The 11,822-nt window shown below is 40.9% G+C and overlaps 1 protein-coding gene across 1 annotated transcript; it reads left to right on the forward strand.

Annotated features, from left to right (window-relative positions):
• Positions 1-221: 221 nt before the first annotated feature.
• On the forward strand, positions 222-1,011 carry LOC122011347 (UPF0481 protein At3g47200-like). The gene is made up of 2 exons (XM_042567731.1): positions 222-761; positions 865-1,011. Exons 1-2 carry the CDS (start codon positions 222-224, stop codon positions 1,009-1,011), a joined length of 687 nt encoding a protein of 228 aa, XP_042423665.1.
• The last annotated feature ends 10,811 nt before the right edge of the window (positions 1,012-11,822 follow it).

Here is an 11,822-nt window from a genome sequence, read left to right on the forward strand (position 1 = left end):
ATTCAATTATATTCTAGAAATATGACAACAAATAAGCTTTGCTAATTATTATATAGACATATACTTTTTTTGATGAACTTTTTTTTGTTATAGGTAATTAAAAATAATTAAAGATGAGTGGTGCAACCAACTTAGATGAGGAATGGGTAGAAAAATTAAAGTATAGACTATCGGTCATTAAAAAACATGAAAATGTAAGAGTAAGTGGACAAGAGCCAACAATGTTTGAAGTTTCAAAAATTTTACGAGATGCTCAGCCTACGGCCTACGAGCCAAAGATTGTGTCACTCGGGCCGTACCATTATCACAAGCCCCATCTTCGAGCCATGAATCAACAGCACAAGTGGTCGTTGCTCAGTAAGTTGCTAGAGCAAGACCGGTCCAAGGATCTCAAGTATTATCTCAAGGTAATCAAGGACAACGAAACTAGAGCTCGCAATGCTTACCCAACGCAATCGATGATCGGCATGTGTGAAAATCAGTTTGTCACGATGATGCTGTTGGACTGTGTGTTTGTCATCGAGATGTTGTGGCTGTGGAAGAAGAGTCCGGAAGGAATAAAAAACCTGGCCTTTATGAGTGATCAACGATCACAGATAATAGTGGCACGAGACATGTTGTTGTTGGAGAATCAACTGCCCTTCTTTTTGATCGAGACTTTGTTCGACTGCGCATTTACTGGTCATCCGGGCGTGCGCGGCAAGCTAAAGAGCTGGCTGGGTGAATTCTTCAGTGGCTTTTTGGATAGTAAGATATCACAAGTACCTAATGGTTCTGATATCCACCATATTCTCCATCTTTTTTATTTAGGGGTGGTGCCATCAAACATAAATAGTTGTATTAGTGCTGTTTCTCATGCAACAGAGAGAACTGATCGTCATCAGTCGATTACGAGGCTGGGATGGATTCCGAGTGCGACTCGACTGGAGGAGACAAGAATCAAATTCAGGAGGAATAAGAGCCCGACAGATGCTCAGTTGTTGGGCATCACTTTCGATAAAGGGTTTCTAAAAGGGGTGCTAAAGATCCCCCAGTTTGAGGTCGACGATGACACCAACATTCTCTTCAGGAATCTCATCGCGTTGGAATAGTGCGATATTAGGAACATCACCGTTGTCGGCGCCCCTTTCACCGCCTATGTTTTCTTCATGTCTTGCATCATTCACACTGCCGCAGATGTTGAAATACTCCAGCGAAACGACATCATCATCAGCGGGGTCGGCAGCAACAAACAAGTCGCTCGTCTCTTCAACAGTCTTTGCAAGGAGGTGGTGGTCGACACCGACAGATGCTACCTTTCGCAAGTCGTCAAGGAGGTCAATGCACACAGTAACAGCATATGGAAGAGCTGGTGGGCGGAGCTAATTTATAAATACTTCCGTACTCCTTGGTCATTTGTCTCGTTTGTTGCAGCCTTTTTGTTCTTCATCATGGCGGTTCTGCAACTTACTTTTACTATAAAAAATTATAAATTACAACATAGAAATTATAAATTACAGGTGAATAAAACTCATCAGTAAGTCAACTTGTAATTTGTTGTTTCGGAAATAGTTCTTTTTAAAAAGAGATAGAGAGATAGTGTCCTTTGTGAGTGTCAACACAAACTCCGACAACAATTATAACGCTCTGGAGCTTTATTAATAAAGTTTGGTTATTTGTTTCTAATCAATTTTAGATATCTATATATATTAAGTTCTTAGAACATTTACATGTAAAGTTGTTATACCACCAAATGATATTACAATTAATATGAATGGATGCTACAACACTACTTCTTTGAACGGAGTTAATGTGCAATAATAAATTTAAAAATGTATTTATTTATTTAATATAAAATAAAAATTCATGAGTGTTATTGTTAATAAATGGAGATATAAATATAATGATTATATGAGATGTGAGTCTTATTCTTTTTGAAAGGATACATATATTAAAGTTAAAACATACCTTTAGAAACTTTTAGAAATGATTCTGTCTGAAAGTTATAAAGATGGTGAGTTCGATATGATAGCTCGATTGTTAATTGGTAGAAGATCTTTTTCATTTCATGGAAAGGCTTCCTCTTGATCCTATGTATACGGAGATGAGCCAACAAAACATCAGCGCCTAGAAACCAGGGGTCCTTGGTGAAGGTCTTTTGACGCTCAATTCAGTAATAGTCCGGGCGGATGAATGAAGAATAGTGGATAACGTAGTTTGATGTAACATAATATCACGTACCTTGCCAATGGAGGAGACTCCCCTTGATATATCACCTCTCATAACCTCTGTGATCACGAGCTGACGAAGAATGTCAGAGGTTGTTGGGTAATAGAAAGCATACAACCTATGCAATGATTATCCGACAAATCTTCCTTTACCCACAAGTATACCTTCTTTATTATTTATAACTTATGTCATTAATAATGCAGTTAGAGGAATTTGTTGTTATAAATGATCGATTGATGAGAGATATACTAATAATTGAAGAAGGCTCCAGAAGAATATTCTCTGACACATGACTGTTATTCTGAGAAGTTGTTAGGATATTATCTGCTGAGTATATCTCGGTCGACCGATAAGGTCGGCCGTCTTTATGTTGGTCCCCACGTTAAGCTGCTTTGTTATGTTGGTACAGGTTGCACTAATAATCAGATTTTGATGTATGACAAATAGGTTAAAGTTAGATATGTTATTTGTCTAACCTTTCTATCAAGTGCAGGAGTTGACTGGTCTGAAGGACCTGACACCAGGTTGAAATCCAACTAAGTCTGCGGGACTTGATAGCTGGTGCAAAGTTCAAATAGATCTGCGGGACTTGATATTTAGTGGGAAATCCGATTGGATCCGCGGGACTTGACAATCGGCCGAAGTCTAGTTAGACCCATAGAACCTAACAACTGACGAGAATACCTAGTGGGTTAAAGACAAGTTAAGCGACTGCAGTTGGTAAGTGGAGATAAGCAACTGGAGGAAAGATCCAGTGAGGACGCATTCCCCTTTGAGGGAACTGTGGGTATCAATCCAACTTAGGTACATTTGGAAAATCTTAGATGAGATTTTGACTAGATCTTAGTCTCAGAGAGACAGAATCTAATTACTACTCTTATCTTATTATATTATGCTAATTCTGTTTTGCAGGATAAACATATTTTTATTTGCTTGGACTAACTCCTTTTTATAGGAAGGAGATGTAGGTGGATCGGTGGCCGGCTTGAATGGGGGTTGGATAGTTAGGTCACCCCCAAATCGATTTCTTCTCTACAAAAGGGTTAGTGCACAGCGAAATATACTAAAACTAAAGCAATGAAAAATAAACAAGAATGCAAATGCTAACAAGCTCGATGTAATGTGGTTCGGAGATGATGCTCCTACTCCACGGCGTGTCCTTGAGGTAGACGATCCCTTGATCCTTCGATGGAACAGTCCCCGGCAATTTCCGGCTAGAGCTTCTCCTTCTCGGTGGAGCAAACCTCTCACAAAGGCTCTCTTCCTCTTTACAAGATGGAGTTTGAATTAGGAGGAAGAGAATTGACTTGGGAGCTTTGGGCACTGAATAGGAGTTCAACTACAAGCATCAGTAATCTCCTTAATGCTCCAAAGCTCCCCTTAAATAAGAGGAGAGAGTTGATCATCAATCAACTCAAACCCTGACACTAGTCGACTGGTCAAAGCATCAGTCAACTGGTGTGTCGTTGGACACAGCCAACGACTCTTTGCAGAAAGTCAATTTCCGCCAACGGTTATGTACCAGTCGACTGGTCTTAGGACCAGTCGACTGGTCCACGTAGTCGACAAGCACAAAAGCATTCTGTGCATTCTGTGAATTTTGATCAGTCGACTGGTCCCATGATCAGTCTGTTGGAGCAATCCCAATGGTCCGCGGGACCATATGTTTTGGTGTTTGGGCAAAGGGTTTAAGTTGGGTTCACCCTTGTATTTGATATGTGTACTTGAGTTGTGCAGGACTGCAGGATACACATGTGACCCAGGTTGATGGATTCGGGTCCGGTGAAGGATGGAGCATCCAAGGGACCGTGGACAAGGCAGCAAGGACAAGGGCCGAGGGAAGCGACTTCGAGGTATACGCGAAGGATGGTATTGTGGACGAGCCGCGGGCTTGAATGCATCCGAGGGACGAGAGCCAAAGGAAGTAGGCTTGAAGGTAATAGGTCAAAGCTGCAAATGAAGTGTCAAATGAGTCATAAGGGTGAGGGTACGAGTGCATGAGAGATTGTACTCGGAGTAAAATCCTAGTTTTAGGGTTTTACTGTAGCGTTTCTGTAGCAGTACTGTAGCAGTACTGTAGCAATACTATAGCAGTCGACTGGGGCAGTCGACTGGCAGCGAACAGAATGTCTCTGTTCGCTCGGTTAGTGTGGAATCAAGCCGTTGGGATGTAACGGTCGAATTTCCACAGAGGGCAGTTGACTGCATGTTTTAGCAGGCGACTGGTAGGTGGGGTTTTCCAACCCGTGGCCTATATAACCAAGCCTTGGAAGCTTGGTTGAGGTTGACGAAATAGAGGTGGTTAATCTCTATTAGTAGTCTACTTGTGCCCTAGCTTGTAAAGAGTCCTTGGTGAGAGTTGTGGTGAGGTTTCTCCACCCACAAGGAGCTACGTGAGCTAGCCGGAGGTCTTCCGGGGAGTAATCCACCGACGGATAGGAATCGTCCACCTTACAGACAGCCGTGGAGTAGGAGCCTTATCTCCGAACCACGTAAATGATCGTGTAGGTCGATTGAAAGCCTAACTTAAACTCTTTGACACACACATCAAAACCTAGGTCGATTGCTCCAACAATCTCCCCCCTTTTGATGTGTGGCAATATGTTTAAGTTAGGCACAAATAACAACTTTAAAAATTACAAGCAATATGTAAACATGAAGCATAAAACTCAAGCTCCCCCTTAACACATGCTCTCAACCTTAATTTTCAAAGATTTGCACACAAATAAACTAAGTAGGTCTCTAACTTAAACCTACCCATTTCTCCCCCTTTGATACCATCAAAAATATTGTAACAAACACATACACATACTATGGTATCAGTTTCAACCAAAGTTGGACCAAAAACTTGATTTCAGAAACCCTCAGATTGCTGGAAGGCTGGTACCAGTCTATTGGTACCAGTCACAGTCGACTGGTACATGCTAAACTCAAATTTCAGCCTTCTGAGGCCAACTTCAGAAATGCATAAAAAATTCCAGAAAATTTGAAAAATCATGAAATTTTGAACACATATTTCTTATAATGCCCTTTAACTAGGAAAAATATGTTTTCATGAAAAGTCAAAGTATTTTTGAAATTTTGACCAAATCTCAAAAACATGCAAGTTTGTATCAAATTGAGACTTAGTTTTGCAATCATATGATTCAATATAGCTATATCACAGTAAATAAAACATAGAAATGTTTTCAAAACATTTGAAATGTCCAACTATGATCTATGGGCAAGATGTCTATTAATTAAACATTTGCTTTTCCCATAGTTGGCCTATGATCACTAAAAATTTGATACATCACATAACTCTTCAAAATGCCATAAGCATATGTGAATTATTTGTATCATCCTAATATCTCACATTTATGGTTAGAAAAGAAGACAAGTCATTGTGAGATAAAGGTAACTTCTACTTAGCCCTCTTAATCATGAATTTCTAGCAATGCTAAGTGCTCCCCCTTAAGGCCTCAAGTCAATCATTTTTCAAGGATTTGAATTATGATTTCCATGGTTGACTTAACCCAAAATCCTCTAACCCTTGAGGATTCATTTTGGCACCCAATAGAAATTCTTTCTAATTGGGTTAACCAAATATTCCTTGGGGATCCATTTTCTATCTATGGTCTTGGTTTTTGATTGCCCCTAGCAAGTAAACAATGGTAAGTCTTTTCATTATTTGGTTCATTGTATCCTATCCCATTTTTCTTAAAACTTGCCCTTTGGCTCCCAATGATCATATTTAGGATTTTAGATCCAATTTCAAATTTCCTAAGGGCATTGGTAAGGTATTCTACCTTTTCCCTTAATTTCCTATTTTTTTCTTTTAAACATGACTCATTTGAAGAATTAGAAGAAACATGCATATTGTTGTCCTTAGAGCACATGGATTCTAATTTTTCTTAGAGCATGCTAATATCATGTTTCAAAGACTTTTTTCCCCTTTTTGCCTTGAACAAGTCATCATTTGTGTTTGAAATAATTTTAACTAAGATATGGGGAGGAAGATTATGTACCTCACTTACCGAGAAGTCCGAATCCGATGTTTGACCTCCCCCTTCACTTGAGCTCCCCTCTTCATCTTCACTTGAGCTCCTTCCTTCTTCTTGTTCGGATGAGGTGGAGGCTACATCATCAATTCCCATTAGAGCAAAATTGACTACATGGTGCTCTTCTTCCTCTGATGATGATGGATCATCCCATGTAGCCTTTAGGTTTTTAACCTTCTTCCCCTTTTCTTTTGTCTTCTTCTTCTCCTCCTTCTTCTTCCCTTCCTTCTTTTTCAAGAGAGGACAATCATCCCTTATGTGCCCCTCTCCTTGGCAATTGTAGCAAATTACCCTTCTTGTTCTACTTTTGCTTCTTGAGCTTTTCCTAGCATGAGATTTGTTAGTAGAAAACTTATTAAATGCCCTTCTCATTTTTCTTACCATATACGCCTCTTGATCACTATCCATTGAGGCGCTTGATTCTTCGGAGTCGGAGGATGGTGGGGATGAAGACTTCTTCTTCTTACCCTTTCCCTTGTTTGCCACAAGGGCTACTCCTCTTGATCTATTTGCTTCTCCCTCTAATCCTTCAACCCTTGTTTCGTGAAGATCCATGGTTGAGAAGAATTCATCTAGAGAGCTCTTCTCTAGATCCTTTGAAATGTAGAATGAATCTACAATGGAGCTCCATGTCGAGGATCTTGGGAAAGCATTGATAGCTTTCATTATGATGTCCCAGTTGGAGAGTTTCTTGCCTACACTTGTTAGTCCACTTAAGATTTCTTTAATTTTAGCATGAAGTGTAGATACCTTATCTCCCTTCTCAAGCTTTACATTGTTGAGTTGAGTTCGGAGGAGGTCCCTTCTTGCCAACTTAGCCTCCGATGTGCCTTCATGAAGCTCCACTAGCTTATCCCATAACTCCTTGGTGCTTGAGTAGGTTCCAACTCTTGTTACTTCTTGTTGGGGAAGAACAAGTAGTAGATGATGTATGGCTTTAGAATTCGTTAAATGTTCTTCCCTTTGCTTCTTGCTCCATCTCGTCTTCTCAAGTATCTTGTTGTCTTGATCCCTAGGCACTTCGAAACCATTTTCCATGATTAGCATAATATCAAAATCGGTTTCAAAAAATACCTCCATTTTCTTCTTCCACCAAGAGAAGTCTCATTCGAATTTGGGTGGATGAATGTTTGAGCCAGCCATTTTGATGAATGCTCTTCTCGGCGATTAGTCTGTTGAAGGGTGTCCTTGCTCTGATACCAATTGTAGGTGGATCGGTGGCCGGCTTGAAGGGGGTTGGATAGCTAGGTCACCCCCAAATCGATTTCTTCTCTACAAAAGGATTAGTGCACAGCGGAATATACTAAAACTAAAGCAATGAAAAACAAACAAGAATGCAAACGCTAACAAGCTCGATGTAACGTGGTTCAGAGATGATGCTCCTACTCCACGGCGTGTCCTTGAGGTGGACGATCGCTTGATCCTTCGGTGGATCAGTCCCTGGCAATTTTCGGCTAGAGCTTCTCCTTCTCGGTGGAGCAAACCTCTCACAAAGGCTCTCTTCCTCTTTACAAGATGGAGTTTGAATTAGGAGGAAGAGAATTGACTTGGGAGCTTTGGGCACAGAATAGGAGTTCAACTACAAGCATCAGTAATCTCCTTAATGCCCCAAAGCTCCCCTTAAATAAGAGGAGAGAGTTGATCATCAATCAACTCAAACCCTGACACCAGTCGACTAGTCTAAGCATCAGTCGACTGGTGTGCCGTTGGACACAGCCAACGGCTCTTTGCAGAAAGTCAATTTTCGCCAACGGTTATGTACCAGTCGACTGGTCTTAGGACCAGTCGACTGGTCCCCATAGTCGACAAGCACAGAAGCATTCTGTGTAGTCTGTGAATTTTGGATCAGTCGACTGGTCCCAGTACATTCACTCCTCTCATCCTTCCGGAGTCGCCTTTGAAGCCCTCTTCCTCGGCCTTCGTCCCTCAGATGCACTCGAGCTCGCGACTCCTCTCCGTGCCATCCTTCACGTTGCCTTGAAGTCCGCTTCCCTCGGCTCCACTCCATTGCTCCTTGTCCGGCGATCCCTCGGATGTCTTTCCACACCATCCTTCACCGACTCAAGGATCCAAGCCCTTGGATGAGTTTCCCACACTTGGCCACACCAAGTTCTCATGTGTTTCACCAAGTCCTGCAAGACTCAAACACATATCAAATACATATGAAAGCCTAACTTAAACTGTTTGACACACACATCAAAACCTAGGTCGATTGCTCCAACAGGAGAAGTGTGAAAAAGGGGAGTTTGGGCACCCGGACCAGCTCGCCCAAGCAAGTGCCTGGCCAGGCACCTAAGTAGTCTGGGCACTCGAAATTGGTCCAGGGGCTCAGACCAAAAAAGTTATCAAGAACTTGAGTTAGAGCACAATGACTAGTCGAACCCACGTCAACGGTCTAGGCGTCCGGAGGGGGTCCAGACGCTCGGAAGTGGATAAACTTGACGGATCACATTTCAATGAGAAATCGCCACTTCAGCAGTGGTCCAAGTGCCTAGAGGGGTTCTGATGTGAGCTAAGAAGAGGCATTGAAGGGAATTGGGGGACCCATGACAAGGTCCAAGACTAAGAGAATGAAGCAAGCTTTGGAAGACTTAATAATGAGGCTCAAGGAAAAGGAGGATCAATGCACAATGGAGGCAACAACAAAGTGGATCACATTCCTTCAATTTGAAAGTGAAATTGGACCAACATGAGGACCATTTTCGTGTGCATGCATGGGGGGATTTTTCTAAAGTGACTTTTGATGTCCTTTGTGGGTTTTTAATACATTTTTGAAAGTTCCTAAGCTAGTATAACAAATACCATCCATGCATGGTTGCATTAATCTAGTATTAGGGATTAGTGGTTGCATTAGTGGATAATAAAACTCATGCATGCAAGCATGATATTTATTGCATAATTAGTGCATAGGGGATCTTAAGGGATGTTAAATAGGAGAACTCTTGTATGACAAATCAGGTAAGTTTGAATGAAAATTTGAGTTCCTCTTTTGTGAGAGCTTCCTTCTTGTTCTTAGGCAAAGAACTAATTTCGATCTTATCAAGGCAACTTGTGGCGATCAAAACTCCATGACTTATCACTCACCTTATCATCTTACTTGAGTGTGGCGTCAATACCCTTCCCCAAGCTGAATTTCAAGGCGATCCATTTACAAGGTTTCGATCCTCACAAACCTCCCTTGGTGATAACGGTACAAGTGTGACTTTGCGAGAATTGTGGACAAAAGAGAACTTGTTGGAGAATCCATCATGGTGAGCTCGCCTATCAAACTGCCAAGGTCTTCCAAGAAGAATGTGGCTTGCCTCTATAGGCACAATATCACATAGAACTTGATCTTCATATTTGCCAATGGAGAAATTAATCAACACTTGCTGGTTCACTACCAATTCACCACTATTACTAAGCCATTGGAGTTTATATGGTCTTGCATGTGGTGTAGTCTTGAGGTTGAGTTTGGTGACCATCCTAGTACTTGCCACATTGGTACAACTTCCACCATCAATGATCATAGAGCATGTTTTACCTTGAATAAGGCAGCGGGTATGAAAAATATTTTCTCTTTGGTTCTCCTCATGCTCCTTGGCTTGGCTTCCCAATAATCTCCTAACCACCAAGAGATCTCCATCTTGCGCATAGGCTGCTCCATCATTTTCCTCATCGCTTGAGGAAGAGGAATGAGAAGTAATTTCTTCACTAGAGATACTCCCATTATCTCTCACCACCATAGTCTTCTTATTTGGGCATTCGGATGCAATATGACCTTTTCCCAAACACCTAAAACACTTGATATCCCTACTCTTAGAAGTGGAAGAAGAGGTAGTAAGAATAGGCTTCTTAGTGCTTGCTGCCTCCTTAGAATTTGAAGAAGAACCCTCCTTCTTTGGCTTGCCCTTCCAACTTGAAGAGTAGTTTGGAGAAGATGATTTTTTCATAATGCCCTTTCTCTTTAATTGTTGCTCTACTTTCATTGCTTGATGCACTAAGTCGTCAAGCTCCACATAATGTTGTAACTCCATAATGTCTCCAATATCTCGGTTTAGGCCATGGAGAAACCGAGCCATGGTAGCTTCCCTATCCTCCACAATATTGGCTCTAATCAAAGCCACCTCCATCTCCTTGTAATAATCATACACGCTCCTACTCCCTTGGGTGAGTCTTTGCAATTTGTTGTGCAATTCCCTATGGTAGTGGGAAGGCACAAATCTCCTTCTCATCAAAGTCTTCATTTCCTCCCAAGTGTTGATAGGATGCTCTCCATACCTTCTTTTCTCCTTTTGCAATTGATCCCACCAAATTAAGGCATAATCGGTGAACTCAAGGGCAGCCACCTTTACTTTCTTTGCATCATTGTAATTGTGGCATGAGAAGATTTGCTCTATTTCCATCTCCCACTCAAGATATGTTTCGGGGTCATTCCTCCCTTGGAAGGAAGGTATATGGACTTTCACACCTCCTAGATCATCTTCTCATCTATGGTCTCTACCTCATCTTTCACGTCTTCTTCCCCCTTCATGCCTCCTTCTTTCTCTTGGTGAATCATAGAATGGGTCACTTTGACAAGATTCTTCATGATTAGAATTGCCCTCACGGTTGGAAACTTTTTCTCCTTCAAGTCGGTCCATCCTTTCATGTATTTCTTCAAGTTGTCTTTGGAGCATTCTCTCAAACTGTTGAGTAAGTGCCTCCATTTGAAGCCTATTAAGATCTCGCCTAGGGGAATGAGGTGATTTTTCTCCACTCATGCTTGCAAAAAAAAAAAATAGAAGATGACAAGGAAAATTACAAAAGAAATGTTAGACGGACCTCACCACTCTACTCACATGGTTGCACTTAAATTTATCCACTCAGCTTCCTTTATAAGCTCTTAAGGAAAGAGCCTTATCAATATCTTTCTCAAGACAACAAGTAGACAATCAAGTGAATAAGAAACCAACAAGAGAAATATGAGTAGAACAAGAGAAATAAACGGATAAAACGAGAAATTCAGCAATGATCAAGAGCAATGGAAGGAATATATCTTTGAATTCAGATTTCACAAAGAAAGAATATTGAGTCCTTTCAATTCACAAATCCTCCTCCTTTTTTTTTTCCTTTTTTTTTAATCAGAAATCAATGACTCTAATGATTCTTTTTTTTTGTTCTTTTTGTTTTTTTTTTTCGAATTTTCCTTCTTTTTTTTTTTTTTTTTTGAGTTGAGGACCCAAATAGCGAATAGAAATTTATGATAGAAAGGGACGAAGAGATCAACAAATATGGACAAGAACAAAGATGAAAACAAGACACAAACCTGAAAATCAAGGAGCCAAGGCTCTGATACCAAATGATAAAGAAACCTTGTAAATGGATCGCCTTGAAATTCAGCTTGGGGAAGGGTATTGATGCCACACTCAAGCAAGATGATAAGGTGAGTGATAAGTCATGGAGTTTTGATCGCCACAAGTTGCCTTGATAAGATCGAAATTAGTTCTTTGCCTAAGAACAAGAAGGAAGCTCTCACAAAAGAGGAACTCAAATTTTCATTCAAACTTACCTGATTTGTCATACAAGAGTTCTCCTATTTAACATCCCTTAAGA

Source organism: Zingiber officinale, chromosome 8A (genome assembly GCF_018446385.1).
Source record: "Zingiber officinale cultivar Zhangliang chromosome 8A, Zo_v1.1, whole genome shotgun sequence".
NCBI classification, from domain to species: domain Eukaryota; kingdom Viridiplantae; phylum Streptophyta; class Magnoliopsida; order Zingiberales; family Zingiberaceae; genus Zingiber; species Zingiber officinale.